This window comes from Periophthalmus magnuspinnatus, chromosome 15 (genome assembly GCF_009829125.3).
Source record: "Periophthalmus magnuspinnatus isolate fPerMag1 chromosome 15, fPerMag1.2.pri, whole genome shotgun sequence".
In the NCBI taxonomy this organism is placed as follows: domain Eukaryota; kingdom Metazoa; phylum Chordata; class Actinopteri; order Gobiiformes; family Gobiidae; genus Periophthalmus; species Periophthalmus magnuspinnatus.
Genome location: NC_047140.1, coordinates 26,981,428 through 27,000,925, shown reverse-complemented (window position 1 = coordinate 27,000,925; position 19,498 = coordinate 26,981,428). Strand labels below are relative to the sequence as shown.

General features: G+C 40.5%; 1 protein-coding gene across 1 annotated transcript in view; it reads right to left on the bottom strand.

Annotated features, from left to right (window-relative positions):
• LOC117382734 (Kv channel-interacting protein 2-like) overlaps positions 1 to 19,225 on the bottom strand; it is a 99,560-nt gene extending 80,335 nt beyond the window's left edge. The window contains exon 1 of the mRNA XM_055227014.1: positions 18,961 to 19,225. Within this exon, the coding sequence (XP_055082989.1) occupies positions 18,961 to 19,033 (73 nt within the window). The 5' untranslated portion in view covers positions 19,034 to 19,225. The remainder of the gene's footprint in view (positions 1 to 18,960) is intronic.
• Between the last annotated feature and the right edge of the window lie 273 nt (positions 19,226 to 19,498).

Below are 19,498 nucleotides of genomic sequence, written 5' to 3'. Positions count from 1 at the left end.
AAAAATGCCAAGAGCAAATTGACATGTCAGAGATATATGTGATGTGTTCTAGGCGGCGCGACCATCTGGGGCTGTGGAGTGTGATTGGGTTAGTGGATGTTGGCAGGATCTCGGGGCAGGTGGGCCTAGGCTTTGACAGGTGCAGGAGACTACATGATGAATGTGTTTGACGCAGAAAGAGATACAATAAAGTCTCAAAGGCTCATCTGCTGCAGTTCATACAAAAGGTACAATCCCCGGTTAGGCCAATTTTGTCTGTCCACACTCTCAATATTGCCACTGTATCGAGTTTGTTCTGCAAAAATACCAAGATAGTCAACTATTCTGTCTAACTTCACTCATAATTCATCACGCATTCACAGCCAAACACGTGTCTCGGAGAGGTGCGAGCTAGCCAGGGAAAACCTGTGGTGAGGACTCCAAGAAGCATGACACATTTTTACATTTTTGGCAGTTGGCCGGAGTTTGAACCTGCTTCCTTCAAGTAAATTGGCAAGAGACCTATTTAACAGAGAAATACCTTGTAAATCCATAAATGTACTTGGAACTGTTTTATGACTCTTGTGAATCGCAACAGCAGCTTGTATTTAGGTCATTAAAAACCTGAATGTAAAAACTGTTACCAAGAGAACGAGTAGCAGTTCTAACTATAGCCCCCCGCTGCCTGTCTGAAGCAGGATTGTTTCAGCACAAAATCTGAACAGAGCATTTCATCTGCGCTTGTGTAACTTGGGAACACACACCTGTCTGCTATCGACACGCACACACCTCTGTCTCGTCCAGCTTATAAAGACCAACACTGGAGCAGGAAATAGTGCAAGCTCTGCAGTTTTCCTCTGTTCCATATAAAAACATAAAGCAATAATTACTAATAGACACAGGCTGTTTGCCAAGTTCTGTTTGATTTGTTTGTTATGTAAGATCAACAAATATGTCCCACAAGAGCGATGTAGAGTCACTTCAGATAAGTGGATAAGAATAATAATAATGCCTTACACTTGTAATGTGCTTTTCATGCTCGTCGAAGTCTCTCAAGGCGCTACACTCCAGTCAGTATTCATTCACTCCGTACTCTGTGATGGTAAGTACTACAGAACCAAGGCTGCTAATCTGCGACACTGGCTCCTCCGACCACTCACATACACCACTTTGACACTAGAGACCACTGCTCTAACCACAGAGCCACTGTCGCCCCAGTATAATAAGAGATCATAAAACCTCCAAACACTCTAAAGACCAAATGCCCCGGCGAGATCAGGCAGCAAACCAAAACGCCACGGTCAGTTTGTTCTGTGGGAGTCGACATGTGTTCATTTGGTGATGACATGTTAAACTGCACAGTGTGGTGTAAGAGGACTTTATTATTACTGGATGATTGGGATGATTTAACCGTATCCAAGGATGTAAAGGCAGGACCACGATGATTTTCCATGAGCGCTGCAGCGGACGGCCTGTGGTGACAGAGGCACTTAGAGGCGATGACAGGGAACAGCTGCAGGTTAGATCAGTCTCACCTGTACGATGAAGGGAAGGCATCAGGCGACATACTGATAATATTATACCAATTATTGTTATTAGACTCATTGTTTTTTATCATTTACTCATAGGAAGCGTCTGTAAATGTCCATGTGTTTGAACAATATGATCAAGAAACGGCAATGACCACACACTACGATGCAACCTAATTCCTACCACATTATTTATTTTCGGCATGATCTTTGATAACACCACGCTATGTTCAGTGGCACAGATCTTGGGTGGACGGAGGCTTGTATCTACTTCCAGATTTCTACCTTGATTATGTCTCTGTAGAACCTCTTGAGAGGGCTTCAAATGAACTATTTCTGCCCATCTTTAAACCACGTATGAAGGCCGATCACACAGCACTCATCTTTGATCTGATCAGACTGGCCTCCGCTTCCCTGCCGTAGTGCATAAATTACACATTAAATACATATCAGTGCAGTCTAAAAGCGGCAACGCAAGTGACAATGTTAACGAGTTACAGGATCTAATGGGGCGACAAGAGCTTAGTTGGTAGAGCGCAGGTTGGTGCTTCAAATCCCGCTCTCGACATAAATATCATTGATTGAACCGTCAGATTAAAGACAATATGTATTAAAATTACATAGCTAACCTACCTAGCCACCGCGTTCCAAATAAGAAGTGAGCATGGGCACAATTCCAGCTCCATCGACTCACTTTACGCTGAAAAATTGTCACCCCTCTCTCTGTAACTGCTGCTGTCAGGCTCGTGATTTTTGGTCTTTAAAAGTTCATATTAACCTGTGCTACATGATCCTGGTGTTTTTATTTCGCTATTGTGTCCAGAAATCAAGATATGAACATTAATAACAGACAAATCTCTCTGCCCGCTCCCTACTAAACCAGCGGTGCAAGCAGGAATTGGCGTTACCTTCAACAGCCTCGCTCCGGATTGGCTCTTTGGTTGCTATGTTACTCGAGGTTGGAATTCCAAATGTGGGACTTCACTCCAAATTCACCCCTATAACTGCTCTAGCCTCGATGAGCTTCATTCCACTGGAGCTGAACGGTGTAGGTGACGTCAAAATCACTTAGTCCACTTCTTTTTTCAGATCCACTGATGCACATTTTGGCGGTGCAATTCCAGCTCTCACAGATGATTACTGTCGTGTTCTTGGGCAAGACTCTTAACCCACCTCGACCCCAGTGTCTGCGCACACTGGTGTATGAATGTGCGTGTGAACGGGGAGTGGTTCCTTCACGTAAAGCGCTTTATAGTGTGGGTTTCTGTTCTGTTGTATGAAGAACAGGCGCAGAGGCACGGAAATCATTCTGCAGATCTTTTGTACAGTCAGCGTACAGGCAGCGTGCAGCAAAATTCAAAGCAGAATCAAATGTTGAGTCTAACACAACGAAACGTGGCCTTGACCAAAATGTAACTGTTACGTCTGAGTTTTCTGTGATTATGAGAAATGACAACTGTTATATGGGAAACATTGGAAGTAAGCAATGTATTATAATTATAAATGTAAAACACTTTAATCCAATTTTTAGAAGAATCGATGGGAAAGAAGACAGTCCAAACTTTACATATGGACGATACTGTAATTTGTACAACAACCTCCTCCTGCTGTAGTGAAACACATATAAACTTGATGAACAAAGTACTTTTTCCAATCTGTGAACAAAAGAAAAATGTCTGCTTTTGTAAAAACGTGTCAGAACGTATGGCTTTCTTTCTACCGTTCTGTCTTAAATGTGCTTGTGAATATGTGGGCAGTGTGAGAACGCTTCACCTCCTCCCTATCAAACACAGAAGGCGTGTTAATAAGATGCTACACAAAACCATATTTGGACATTTGATTCAGGAAGTACCAGAGGTGGGCGGTAACTTTTAAATACAAAGGTACTTCTCAGAGTAGTCACCACACACCATACTTCCACCTGTACTTGAGTGATATATTTTACAACGCAACTGTAGACTTGAGAAAAAGTGTTAAGTTAGTCCATCCTGACAAACTTTATGTGGCAATATTACATTATTTGAACATGTGTTTCTTGCACCGATCCTTCAGATATAAGTTTTTAGCATTAAATTTTGTAGTCTACCCTTTCAAAATGACAGATTTAGTGCATTAGTAAATATTTTATCCTTTCATTTTCAATCTTAAAATTCTAAATCAGTTGTGACAGCCTTAGTCTTATTGCTCTCCCTCATATTCGTTTCTACTCATACGTGAGGAATTTCTTGAACCACTCCTTTGTACTTATGTGACCGGTGGACTTCTGCGTTGTGTTGTTTTGCAAAGCCTGTGGTGCATTACGGATCCACGGGACACAGCGGGAACTTTTGGAGGCGCTCTCCGTTTAATCTGGTTCAAAATAACAGAAAATAGGATCAAAATATGCCGCTGTTTATCGGTTCAGCTCAAACTCTTCCCAATACAAGGGGAAAAACAACATACCTGCTTCACAATAACAAAAGGATTCTTAATGAGAGATCATGAGATTACAATAGATGACCAACCTTTTCTCAAAACTGAATTTACAAAAGGAAAAGGCAGCGGTCAAACCCATAGACAGAGTAAAGAAGTGGATAAAGTGAGTGTGATTTGTCCGATTTGTCTGTTATTAATGTTAAAATCTAGATTTCTGGACACAATAGTGAAATAAAAATACCAAGATCATGTAGAGCGGGTTAATACGAACATTTAAAGCCCAAAATGATGAGGCTCACAGCAGCAGTTACAGGGAGAGGTGACAATTTTTCAATGTTAAGTGAATTGGAGCCAGAGTTGATGGAGCCAGAAGCGCAGCCATGATCACTTCATATTTGAAATGTGGCAGCTAGAGCGTTAACTGTGTCCATTTATTTAAACATTCTATCACAAATCAAATCGCAAATTTATACCGGGAACATGGCGGAGGTCACACAAAGAAGAAACAAAAACACAGAAGAAAGTTACTATTTGGGGCTACTCTACCCACCTTTAATAAGTACACGGCTATTATTTGACCTCACTGAACCTCCGCAGTTCTGTGGAGCGAGTCTAGTATTGTCTTAAAGAGAATTCAGACACACGAGACATTAATTCCGGCGTGTGAGTTCGGGGCATCCAAGCATGAAGACTTTGGCTTTAACTATTAACACACATCCAACCTAATCACCGCTGTCTCTCTGAGGAGCAGCAGAACCAAGAGGAGAGACGCAACTCGTCACGAAGCACGAACAAGAATACGCGTTGGACTGTCATTTGGGTAGTGACAATATACCAAGATAACAACACAAATACTATCGGTCAAAAGTTTGGATACACCCTCTCATTCATGTGTTTTTTTCCTATATTTTTACTACTTCCTGTGTTTTAAATACCAAGATATATGGGATAATGTAGCAATGAAAAATGATAAATATCTATTAAATATTTGTTTGTATTTTATATCTCAAATCCTCAAAGTAGCCACCCTTTTCATTGTCAAAAAAAAAAAAAAAAAAAGTAGTTATTTCACTGTTTTTCTTTACTACATAATCCCATATATCTTAGTCCCTTAGTCCACTTCTTTATACAGTTTATGGTTCACACTTTTGACAGGTCATGTATGTTTGAACGGCACCAGTTAAAGGTTTGGACACACTCTCTTACGCAATGTTTTTTGTTCTGTATGTTCCTTTACTTTGTACATTTTATACAGATGGAAGACAGCAAATACATGAAGCAAGATATATGGAATTATAGAGCAAAGAAAAAAGTCAAATGTCTTTTTTCTTTGATAAATAATTCCATATATCTTGTTTCATATATTTGATGTCTTCTGTATGTATCTAAAATGTAGAAAGTAGTAAAACGAAAGAAAAAAAAGCATTGAAGCATTGACTCGTAGCGTAAGTATCGACATGCTAGAGCTAAATCTACACCTGTAAACGAATGCATATTGGTGATTATGAGGTTTAGTTGCAGCTAAAATCTGGTGCTGTTCCTGAAAAAGATGCACCTTAATAAAGCACTGGCCCAAGTACAAAAACACTTTCTCTTTCCAAATTCTTCTCCGTTCTTCCCACTTTACACAACACATAAAACGCTTTATGAAAACAGTCAAACAAACTAAATTTCATCAAAACAACCTGAGCTCCGAGTCTGCCGTGGAAAATAATAATCCAAGTGTACGTTTTGTCCCAATCCAAAGTAGCAATTTCGAGGTTGTGACAGGAGAGAAATAGTGTAAAAAAAAAAACGAAAGGAGGTACGCTGAGTTTTTCCTTCTACTGTTTTGAAATCATACAATCAGAAGATGAATTTGTGAAGGTTTCAAGACATCCAGCCAAGAGGTAAACAAGACAAACAGTATTATAGACCAGAATGTTGACCCAAAACTAAAATGTTTTAACAAATGTGATATTCAGATGATAGTACGGCAACCCATTATGTCCAAAAATGTGTCTGTAAATCTATAAGGGTTGTGGTTTATTCAAAATTAGCACAGTGTAGAACCATTTTAGAAGATCAGACATGGCAAGTTTGTTTTATTTGTGTTAATTTGAACTTTTTGCAGATTTAGGCTTTATTATAGACAATATACTTTATATTCAGTTACATTCATTTTCATTCATTCTCCAAAATCATCATAATATTTTTAAGGTATTTCCCATTTCTACACCATTACTGATGTTTTGGGTTATTACAACAGTCATCATACAGTTAAATACACTATAAAAAATACACATATGCTTTTTTCTCTCACTGTCTGAAATAAAATCAGACGAAATATTCCCTGTTTTAGATAATTTAGCATCACCAAAATTATTTCTATTTGCTAAATGACATAATAATAACAGAGATTTATTTTTTATTCATGCATAAACTTCTGATTTCAGCTGTACATGACACATTTACACAGACATCAAAACTACACATGTGCAGCAAAGCGACTGAAGAACAGCGAAGGAGAGTCCATCACGTTAATGTGGATATGACCTCTCCGAGAACCTCCACATTAATACACATGAAAATACATTTTAATGAAGTGCTTTAATCAAACTCTGCTTATCCTTCCAGAGTCAGGAGTGTCATTATTCCCAACTGTAAAGCTCCGTTTGATGGTGAAACATACAAGAGCGCTGCACACAGGAACAACCAGGAAGGAAACGCCGTGCAATATTTCAAAGCAGCATTTTAACACATGGCTCATTAATAATCTTTGCTCTTCCTAATGACTTTCGTATCCTTGTTTCACCCTTGTTAGGAGAAAGCATCTTCACGATACAACTCAGATCAACTTTCTTTGAGAACTGTTAAACTCTATAATGCATTCAGTGACTTGAACGTCTACGGAGCTATAGGTTTAATCATGTTCGCACACGGTAAGACTTCAAGACGAGGAGGCTATACCTTTAGGTCATTCAGAAATACATGTTCAGTGAGTCCACATCGAGCTGGTGAGTCTATATGAGGAGTCGTTGCATGCATAATTTGAATAGTTAATGAAGTGAAATTATACATGTGCATTACAGGTTCGTGTATGACATGGTTTTAATAACTGCCCTTCAGAAGCTCGGCTCAATCACAAATGAAAAGCGTCTCCCGCCCTCACATGCTGTATATATAGTATTAGAGCTATTATGTCATTACGGCAAACAATACAGACAGCAAAAACATTTAACTCTAACAAATGAAATGAGATATTACATTTGAGAATAGGTTCAAATGTCAAAAACTATCAAGCGTCATGATTTCACAAAGAAACACATGAGATTATTGGACTCAATCTTAATTAATCTTTCATTTAGCGAATAAATATTAAAACATTTTGCCTGGGATCCAGAATACACATTTCTTTAATACTTCATGAAGATGTGAGTCTGGACACCGAATGTGAATCTACCACACGTGTCAAACTCAAGGCCCGCGAGCCAAATGTGGCTCTCCACCTCATTTTATGTGGCCCTCGACAGGGTAAATTAAAAGGTATGATGGTCTTAAAATGTCATTTTATCAGGAAATACACAGTTACACAGCAATATTTTTACATCTAGGCAAATCCATATGCAATGTTTGTAACTTGAGTAAGTAATAAATACAGAAACGGTTAATTAAGAAGTAAAAAAAAAAAGGATTTACATTTATTTTACATCTGGCCCTTTGAGATTGCTGATGTGGCCCTCGGTGAAAATGTGTTTGACACGCCTTATCCACCACATAAATTGTATGAAGAAATGGACTAAGTGAGTGTGACGTCATTCATAGCGTTCGGATCGAGTCAAATGAAGCTCGTCGAGGCTAGCGGTTATAGCAAGTATCATAGCAACCAACGAGCCAATCTGGAGCAAAGCAGCTGAAGGTAACGTCCTTTAGCAACGCTATCAATCAAACCTGTTGTTAACGCTAGTGGGAGTGACCTCGGGTAAGAAGGCGGCTGAATTGTCTCTTACTAATGTTTATATTTTGATTTACGGACACAACAGCGAAATAAAAATACCAGGGTCACGTAGAGCGGGTCGATACGAACATTTTAAGACCAAAATGACGAGCCTGACAGCAGCATTTACGGAGAGAGGAGCGATAGTTTTCTAATGTAAAGTGAATTGGAGCCAGAGCCGATGGAGCTGAAAGTCTATGTCCATTTATATACAGCCTATCATCTCCCAGTTTTCCAATGGACGTGATTGGATAAGGCAAACACAGATATCACAAGAAGCTGAAAAAAAATGTGGATTTCTGCAGATTCAGTGAACAAACCACCAAACTCGGTTAATCTGAGGTGAGAGAGATTTGAATTTATTTGTAAATCACAGGTGACCGATCAGATCCTTCGTTTCACGTGTCAAAGAAAAAAGCAGATCTGACTGGACGATCACGTTTGACCCAGTTTGAGACGCAACTGAGGACGTGGAGACCAGACTTATATCAAAAAATACAGAGAGATGTCAGTCTGGATTTGCCAGGCAATAAAACATTAGATTCCACATTTGGTTGCTAGCCCTTGAGCTTTGTAGGTTTATCTGAGTGTTTTGGTTCAACGTGTCAAAATACCACAATACGTAATGACAATTCCAATTTTATGCGACTCGTATTTTACAGCAATGCTCCCTTGTATCATTTTAAAGTTGAGGGGCAAAGTCTCCTGTTTGATGGCTTTGTCAGAACCCTGGGCCCAATCGCACTGCTGTCATGTCTGTCCCCCGTCTCATCAGTCAGAGGCTTATGTGATCGAGTGTGTGAGTTAGCGTTAGCTCTGTGTTGATTGGTCCAGTCCATTAGCTGTGTTAGTATTCTGGTGCCACCTCTGTGTGTTTGGGGACAGCCCGATGGAGCGTCAGGTCGCTGTGCACAGTAATCGCTTTACCAGGGCCACATGGGGAAATGGATTTTCAGCTCCAACAGGCCCAGGGAGAGTTTTGTGCACCGAGGAATATAAAAGCAAATGGATTTTCATGCACACGACCATGTTGTTGAACTATAGTCCACATCTTTAGGATAAATACAAGAGCGCAATTTGGCATGTCTTCAGGAGTGTAACAGCAGACTGGTCCAATAGACAGTGTAATAGAGTCAGGACAAGCAGAGACATGGCTTAAAAACCCATGGCTCAGCATCTGCCTCTCCTCTCCTATTAAACCAGTGAACACGCCAGAACCAGCGGAAAGCAATAAGTCCAAATAATGGGTCAAACTTGTACAGCGTGCATATTTAGCTGTGAAATGTAGCTGACTTAAGCATATCCCCAAAGAGATAAAGAGTGAGCTGACAGGAAGTGTCCCCTCTGACATCCTGCCCCGGGCTTACACAGGCAGTGACGGAGGCAGCCATTTTAGACCAACACAACAGAGGCTCCTGAGACGATAATGATGGACAACAATCACCAAGACAATTAATGCAGTAACTTTTCAGCAAGACTTTGGTTGGAGACTTTTCACTCTGTACATACTGTTTTTATCCGAGTTTGCATACCGTAAACCAACTGTTCTATTGATTTTCAAATGTAGTTTAGAAACATTTGGAGAGTTGCGAGACAGAGCTCAGTCAGTGCACAATCTTTATTTTCTGCATAAGAAAGTTTCCATTTGTGTGTGTGCGCAGTGTTGTTACATTTATTACACAAGTGCTCAAGTAAAACAGCAGCACTCTTTTAATCTACAATAATAAAAAAAAAAAACTGTCTTTCCGTTTTTAAATGTCAGCAGATTGAACACAGTGTAGAGCTGGAGGATAATTAATGTTTTGTTCATATCATATTATGTTTTTGAGCAAGAAATCTACGCGTACATCTTAGCCAAAGCGAGTTCAAACTGAATATATCACTTGAGACGCTTGCTGCAGGCGTGCCCAAAGTCGACACAGTATTAATGCATCTATCATGAAAATCAAACCTTCTAATTCGATCCCTTTTAATTTCAAGATGTTTTTTATTTACTAAAGATTCGCAAACCTCCCTGGTGGCACCAACAGCCGCCCTCCGCACAGCCTGTCTGCTCCTCTGTCTCTATCTGAGCCGTACAAAGATAACCGCTGACGACAGAGGACTCACTCCCTCAATCTCTTTCAACAAGTCACACAGAACAAAGCAAGGGCAACGGGGTCACCGCAGACAATGTAATACACTTACACAGCTTGGTCAGTCTGCGAGCTAATCCATAGTCCATACTGATGAGTCCAAAGGAGACGAGGAAGCGCGATGCGTCCTCTTAATGTTGACCAGATGTTTGCTTGATTGACAGTAGCCACACAAGCCCCAATCAAAATCACTCACTTTTTATGTCAATCAAAATACCCTTGTGTGGAAAAATACCCTTGTCAAAAACAAAAACAAGACAAGGCAACATCTCATTTAAGCCCTAAGTATCGCTACCTACCTGATCTCTCATTCCTTTACCAGTACAACATGCCCATTGTCTTGTTTTTCAGCCAATCGCCTTCTCTCTTCCTATGTTTCCTAACTACTTTGTTCTCCATTCTCTTTCCTCAGCTCCTCAAGGCACCGAGGAGGGATACAGGGCCAAAGGGAGAGGTGAGGAGAAGCTTATTTTAATTAACGATTGCCTGGCCCTCTGTAGATTCGGTCAAAGATTAAAACTCGTTAGGATTGATTGTGGCTTCCACTCCTATTAAGCTACGGCTGTGCCTTGACTTGAAAGAGTGGGACATGAGGGATAGAAGGGTTAGAGGAACATGCTTAGACCGTCCTATAACAAAGGATCTGGAGAGATGAGGGGGAATTTCACGGCTTTCCAAAAAGGATACAAGTTGAAAGAAGATGTTTTTGCATGCATACGTTTCTAATAGTAAGTTGGGAATGGTTGGGAATAGGTGGCAGCGTAAGTTATAAGGTTACATTTTAGATTTTGTTGTTGGTTTTTTAGGTAGTAATTGCTGAGATCCTAAAATGTTAGCACAAGCACAATGATAAAAGACCTAATAACTGAAATGGTTTAAGAGGGGAGTTAAAGAGGCTTTTTTTTAGGAAAGACAATACATCTTTGAACAGGAATGAGGTGCTCAGACATCATTTATCTCCTGTTTATAACTCCATCATCACACCTAAATCAAAACAAGAGAAACAACAGTGGTAGACATTATGCTAATAGGCGTGAGAGCCCTCCCTTCAGACAGATATAAGGCAGTGTCCTTCAGCAATCTGATTAGATCTGAAGCCACTGGGATGAGCAATGAAACGTCTTCACTCTAAAACTTTTGTCCAGTTGACAGAATTTAATTTTTCTTTTACTATGGATCAAACGTGGACAACTGAGGGATTACACAGACATCTTCGATCAAATGTTAATGGGTCCTGGTCCAAACATGGGCACTTTGAACAGAGTAGGTGGTGGTGTTGACCAAGCCAAGCTCAATATCTAGAGATGGGTCCCTGGGCGTTTTCCGGCAGCGGCTCACTGCTCCTGACAGGTCGCCCCAGGTGCACTGAAGGATGGGTCAAAGGAAAAAAAATGAAATTCCCTCATGAGGAGTCGATTAAGTATACCTTACTTTATCTTAAACTGCAAATCTAATGGCAATGCTCACAATCAAATATTTCTCTGATGTATAATACCAAAAATACAGGGTTTATGGATAGATTCCTGAGTCTAAATTAATCTGTAGTTCATTTCTTAGTTTTGCCACTTATGTTACAGATACAATATGATGTTGGGAGTAGACGTGTTTTTTCAGGACTTGCCTTAATGATAATATCTTTTTACCACGGCGACACTGAGGACCTTTTTATAGCTTTTATAGCTCACATGAACAACGAGTAAGTATTGATTCGCTTCGTACATTGTCTGAAGTATCTAGAATGCAAAACGTGGTTATGAAAATACAATGGAAGTGGATGTGGGAGCATCAGCCAAAGTGAACGGCTGACGACACTTAGAGACAGAAATATATATGATGTTATTATATAATCTGAAATGCGAGAGCGGAGACAGAGTATGGGGGTGGTGAGGCCGTGTGATAGCGCTAGAGTGAGAGAGAATGAGCTTAAGTGTGCACTGTCAAGCCCAAATCCAGCAGGGACACTGGAGGGAGCGCGGAGGGAGGAACCGATGGACAGATCATTATAGTTCTTCAAGATGACACCAAATTCACTTAAACTTCAGATGCAAATGTTACTAAGAGCTAAAGTGGGTATAGTGCCGTGTCATTAAAGGACTGTGGGACGGTAGGCTCTCGCATTACCACTATATGATTGGCAGCAGTTCTATAACAGGCCAAACAACACCCACAGAGTACCAACGACGACGGGCTTCTTTATGGTAAATGCAACTCGCAATGTGCAATATCAGTTTGCTCTTTTGCACTTTAATCAGATTATTTCTGCAAAAGAACACTCTGCATTTAAAGGCCAAATGCTCAACAAGTGCTCACAGAATTAAAAGGTGAACTGTGCAACTTTTCTGGTTGGATTGGTTCAGCAAAGGCTCGTCTTCATAGAGATGTTTTTGCTTTGACAAAACTGTGAGAAGATCAGGGTTGTCTCTCCATAGATCTGACCTGTAACTTAGCCTGCTTTTCTCCATGAAGATATGTTTAATGCCATACTGTTGAATATTTCTCAATGGGGATATTTTTATATAGCGCTTTACCAACTTCAAGGCAAAGCGAACTACATCAAGGGACCACTCATCTATTCACACACACACATTGGAGGCAGGGTGGGTTAAGTGTCTTGCCCAAGGACAGACGAAGTTTATGTCACGAGTGGAATTTGAACCGCCAACTTTCAGATCTGTGGACGAACACTACCACTCTACTAAATGAGCTACTGTCGTTTATTCTAGATCAGGGTGCCCAATACATTGATTGTGATCTATCGGTTGATCGCAAAGGTAGTACGAGTAGATTGCAAACAAATAGACGCTAAATCAGGCAAAACAAAGTCAAGCTATCATCTAGTTAGCTCCAATTTATTTCAATCTAAACTTAAGAAAGGGGATGGAATGAGTGGGAGAGCAGGACTACGTATGAAACCAAAAACTTACCGCAATCATATGGAATGGGAGGAGGATTTTTGTGCATTTGCCTCATCTGCCAGTGTACCATTGCTATTCCAAAGAAGGGAAATGTGGAGCAGCATTTTCGAACCGTTCACAAAAGCTACAACACCAACTTATTCATAAAGGAAAAGTGCCCCAACATGAGAAAATGCACTACCTCCTTGACTACATCATTCGCCTCCATTTATTTATACGTGTCAGCCTTTTCCCACATGAACATTATTAAGTCCAAATACTGTTCCACCTTGACTGATGATCATTTGGAAGCATGTTTCGTCATTTTATAAGTAGATCCCAAGCTGAAAAAGTGTGATCACCCCTGCTCTAGATCATTTCTGGGTTCGAGGTAAGCAGCATTATGGCAAAAGTTGTGTTTAAAGCTAGAAATCAGCCTGTTGAACCTGGACTTTATGACTCTATAACATCAAGCAGGTGCACCTTTAAGTATTGTAATTGAAAATAAACTGATCGTTCTCTCATTCAGACTAAAGAACACATACGATTACCACTTTTACATCTATCATAAAACTCCGACTTACACTGCCGCTTCCTTCTGAATTCACTGAAGCCGCCCCGTTAAGAACTCTTATCTTTAAATGACCATCAATATGTATTTTTGTCACTTTGCATCCCCTCTTCATCTCAATTGTATGTGTGATGCCAGCTCTCTGACAGATCATTAGAGCGCTCTGAGCAGTTCCGCTGTGGAGGAGAGGAGTCATTCTTCATCAGTGGCGCTTGGCGAGGAAAACCCAGGGCTGGCTCTATCCTGGGACCCAACTGACAACGTGCTAGCGACGCGTCACCCCTGTCCCGACGCATCACATAAAGCTTTACATCAAGGCTTTTAATTAGTGCCAACGCCGCCCAGGCTCCAGCGAGAAACTGCAGGTGACTATAGGCTAAAGTTACTCTGACAGTCTCAATTATAAGACTGTCTCTCCCTGGGAATGGCTACAGTCTGGCTAATTATGTTTTTCACCACAGGGCTCAGCATCGGTCTGCAGGTCAGGCTGTAAATCATGACCAGATAATGACCTTCACCTGGACACCTCTGCCCTGGCCCCCGGTGCCACTGTGGGTCGAGGATGAAGTCTGAGCTGACAATGAGCTCGAACAATGAGCCCAACCGCAATGTAGCTCATTAAGAGAAGCAATACAAGAAGAAGAAGTCGTCACAGGCCTGAATAACACAGGGGGTTAAGTTTGTTCTGAGTCTTTGTTCACTGCCTGTTTCAAAATAAATTGGATCAAGTTTTGCCTTCATGTAGAAATTGGTTGCTTTAGAAAGAAACTCAGCGTATTATTAAGGCTGAAAAATATATCGCAACTGAAGCAGAATCACTATTTGAGTTGGTGCAGTTATTATATCGCAAAGGCAGAATCAAACATATTCACGATACTAATTGCAATTCAGTTTTTTCCTAAATTTGTGCAGCCGCGCTCTAAAACGTGATGCATTTTTGTGTATCCTTGTGCAAAATGTCAGTGTGTTCACGTGTCTCATAATTACATACAGCCTTCGTGATGCAAGTGAGTAACCATAGCGATGTCTTGTTTTTCGTTTTCATAGTTATCAGCAGGTATTTCCGGCTGCAGACGGTGTCATTTACTTAGGATCCAAAAACACATCATGCAACAAATTTCTTTCTATTGTGCAATTTAGTTTTTCATTTTTCCATCAGAATCCTGCATAATACAGCAATTAGTACATTCAAAGCACCGATGCCCATTCATTTTGTTCTGCCAAAAATATCGGAGATACAAATGTGAAAATTAGCACAGCCCAATCACAGTTATTATTATGCAAATGTTAACCTCCAATCATCACCATTGTGCATCTGCATTTTCATAAAACAGAAATATTCCCAAACTGCATGGTAATCTAATTATTATTCTCAAAATGCTTTAATACAAGAGAAAGTTTGGATTTAGTTAGGGCAGATCTATAGAGAGACAAGCCTGATTAACTCCTGTAATGGAATAAATGCAAGATACTTTTACTCACGGATACAGCTGGCACCAGAAAACTTACATAGTACACCTTTATGATGCCTACTGTTACTTTGATACTACGTTCATTGTGTTTGAATCAACCACATATGTAAATGCGATAAACTTGACTTCTCCCTGCAGTTGATAATCTTCTGGCTCACTCGTATAAAATGCAATATAGTAAGTATAAAATGAGACTGGGATAAAGCGTGTGTGCATATGTGTGGGAGCCATTGTGCATGTGTAATTGTTGGAGGAGGCCAGGTGATCCGATTCCTCTTGAGTGTGGCTCATGAGGTGTTGGAGGAGATTAGTGTACCGTGCTTCTATAATTACCTTTGGCCTCTCTCTCCTCTCCAGCTCTACTCGATGGGGAACACCAGAACAGAGTGAGATCTCCTGACTACACTGTATCATATCGGCTCGGGTTATTCCTAGAGAGGTATATTTCACTCCAAACGCTTATTGGAAAACACCCACGCCACCATTAAGTGACAAAGGCCAGCGTGTTGCTCTCTCACACATGTTTTAGCTCGGTTCTTCCAGCGCTAACCGGCTTACAGGTTAGAATGACTCACCTGTCATTCCCACACAAGAAAACATGCTTAGGAACCTATTTTTACATGACAGACCCACACGATGTATGATATGCACACAAATGTAACCATCACATGTTTTAAACCGATAATCCTCAGCCATTTTCTTATCTGCAGTTGCCAGTGAACGACACGTGTGAAGCTAGCATGCCTAATAACAACGCTATTATGAAGTTTTCAGAACAGCTAACGATGCAAGACATAAAAAAAAAAACATTAGAAAGATGCTGAGAGGAAACTGCGTGGCCATAAAGAGCTGATAACCATGTGCTTCTGAACTCTCTACCTCGTACGTTGAGAGCGGGATTCGAACCGCCAACCTTCGGATCAGCGGACAAACATTCAACCAACTGAACTACTGTCGCTTCCGGGTCTAACGAAGGCAGCAACGTGGCAAAATAACAACATAAAAAGCTAGAAATCAGCCAATTAACTCATTAACATCAAGCAGGTGGTGGACCCTTGACCAGAAAAGCTCCATGGTGCAGCTTTAAGTACCATAATTGACAATAAACTGACCATGTTCTCTCATTTAAACTCAATAATGCCTACTTTTACATCTATCAAAATACTCTTCAAATGTCTCAAATGTCTCAAACGTCCCGTGTTTTAGACCTATAATCCCCAACTATTTCCTTATCTACTGCTGCTCCTAAACAAAACGTGTGAAGCTAGCGTGCCTAATAACAACGCTATTATAAAGTTTTGAGAACAGCCAATTAACCATGCAATGCACATTTAAAAAACCCATTAGAATTATGTTGAGAGGAAACTGCCTGGCCACAATGAGTAGCTAACCATCTGCCTCTAAGTGTCTGGCGGAGCTATTAAAAAGCATAGGATATCATGTGCTGTGGGCATAGTACAGCCCATTTACAGGCGGGATGGTGGAAGTGTGATTTGGATGGAGGAGGGTACAGTAGGGAACACCGGAAAATTGAGCTTCAAAGTATTTTTTTTATAGTAACTGTATTTTAAGCCTATATATCGACTTATGATTCAATGCATGATAAATGGAACAATAATTTGGATGGGCAACATTATCATAGGTAGTTTTTCTTTGCAGTTGTGGGGTATTTTTGTTTTATTTTATTTTTTATGTCTGTGTAATTCCTCAGTCGTCCAGGTTTGATTCAGCCGCTTCTTCAGTTCTGGTCAGATTCCTGCTGGACACTGCCTTATATCTGTCTGAAGGGAGGAGCTAACTGCACTGAAACTAACCCACCTATTGTTCACAGTTTCGGTTTGTAGGCTAAGGTTGATTTTTTTTGCAATATGAAAAGGTTTGAGCTGGAGAATGTTGAATAAATAACATTTATGACTCACTAATTACTTAAGTGTTGCATTCTGCTTAGTTATTTTGCTATTTTCATGTTTGTTTTTTTTATATTGTATGTTTAGAATATTTTTGGGGGCGATAATTCTGCTTTATGGTTTCATTTTAGTCTATATTTACTTCAGCAAAATATCGCACTTCAAAATGTATAACCATGACGAACCCGGTACAGTTACTCTTTCATTTGGTAGTATTCAGTTTCCTAGTTTCCTAAAATCGACTCCATACTACTTGATACACGCAATTTTGGGTTCAAAAATAGATAATAGAAAAAAAAACACAGCTCTTGTAGTGAGGCATGTGTGAGTTTTCCTTCTCTAATCTTTGCTAAGAAACGAAACGAAAGAGAAATGATGAAACATGAAACATTAAGATATTTTTAAAGCTATGTTGCGTCTTTACTATATTATATTTAAATGCAACTCAATGTAAAAGTACTCCAAGTATTCAGAACAGAGTACTCTGACTGGACCATGGAACAGAATGCAGTACAAAATACATTTTAATGCAAATATACTGTACATTAATATGCCTGTTACACACGCTAAAGTGCAAAAGTCTTATGGTTTTTAGGAGTAAAAAGGAGATAGCACAAATATAGAAGCACTCTGAGACTCTGAGGGGAAGTAGGTGAGTTCTAGTTTAGGAAAAATATTATTTCTGGTTCACTAAAGAAAAGAAGTCTACAATTACTAAGTTGACCATCTCAAACTCACACAAAAACACTAACACATTCCTACAATATGACTCTTTTACTTGCAAAAACAAAATGTCTAAAAGCATCCTCTCCAAATTTTGCTCCTCCATAAACAAGGTTATAAAAAGGGAAATATAAACCTCTTTCAAATTGTCTTCCCAGGGAGCTGCAGTGGAAAGGAGCAAACCAGTCAAGTGTGTAGTGTAGTCTGGGGCTGCGTGTTTGTCCAAGCGCGTCGGCCCTGCTCGCTGTGTGGGCTGACTGACATGACTCCTGGTGCCTCTGTGCCTGAGTCTAGTGGATCCTTTTATCCAGTGGAACAAAACCTTCCATCTAAGTTTTCAACAAAGACCCGAAAGAAAATCAGTTCCTTCTACGCGCACTCACCCACACCGACCTGCCTATACCTCCTTCACAGTTTTCTAATAATAAACGCAACAAAACGCGGCCACAAAACATCACAAGAATGTATTTGTGCTGCCAGGAGACCTCAGAAGAAGAAGAAGAGGAGAGCCAAGGAACTGTTGAGCTGCTAATGAACTGGCCAAAGCTGTCTGGACAAGCCTTTACCATCCCCATGTGGTCACGCGTTTACGCAGCTGTACTCATCTCTAGGACAGGAGAAAAATGTGGACTTTATGATCAAATGAAAGCAGTAATAAACCAATGAGATGTAGTGGAGACAGCTCAAGAGAAGGTATACAGTTCTCAAGTCCTGTACGCGCCACACGCTGTCCCTCAATGCGCGCTTCATTATGAGTAAAAAAGAAACCTTAAGTGCCCTTCGCGCTGATAAACAGTGGATCCAGCGCACTTGGATAAAGCATGACGTGTACAAGGCAAAACAAACACAGTATAATATTGAAATTACACTTAAATAACACAGCTTAAAAGCCTGAACATCTCCCCACTGATAATAATGTTCCAATAATGTTTTCTTACCAAAGCAACAATAACGTGATCTCCCATTTCTCAGCCATTTCAGCAACTTTAAACACGAGTAAACGTGCCAAATATCATCCAACACACGCACCCACACGCGCAGACACAGGCACACACATGCAACAAGGATGAGGAGATTCAGTACGTGCGTTTTTAGCACTGAAAATTGGCCCTAGTGTGAAAATGTTATGATTATAAAACATAACACAGAGGCACGACACAAGTCTGAGTCAAACTTGGCCCTAAATAAGCACAGAGTGAGATTTATAGCCAGTATTTTTTTTATAACAGGTTGTAGAATTTCCAAAGCGCACCTGAAGTTCACTCCACTCTCATGTGTCCATACTGAATCTTTTCATCCATAGACACAAAATAACGCATCATTCCAAACGCAGTCAGTCCATAATATCGATTAACTTACCGGTTAGTTGGTCATAGGACCCGTCCAGCTCCCTGGAGTCCGTCAAGCTTTGGTCGCGGTTTTTCGCCTTCATGTTTTCCCCTCCTCGTGCGCCGGAATGTAAACTCAAGAACAAAACAGTGTCTAGTCTGAACTAACTGACCGCAGGCTTTGAATTTGTGTGTTTGTCCGCGTGTGTTAACATGTCATAATGGAGTAAGATGGATGAAATGTCAAATGCGTGAAGTGGATGAGTGCGTGTCTCCGGTTTGCGTGTGCGCTCTGTGATTCCTGGAGTAGAGTGACTGAACCAAGCGCGCGTCTTTTCCCTTTGGCTCGTCTCTCACTCCCTCTCCCCTCTCCCACACGCACACACTCACTCATCAGCGCACCGGTATCCATTCATGACACACAAAGCAGCAAGTAAAAATGCTCAATTAACCCTCACAAAACACGAGGTCTGCGTAAATGTTGGACTGTATCGCGCGTTTTGGCACCACTGTGTTTTTTTCCCTGCCTGTTCGTAGCAAAAGCAATAAGGAGTTGGGAAGCGCTGCCA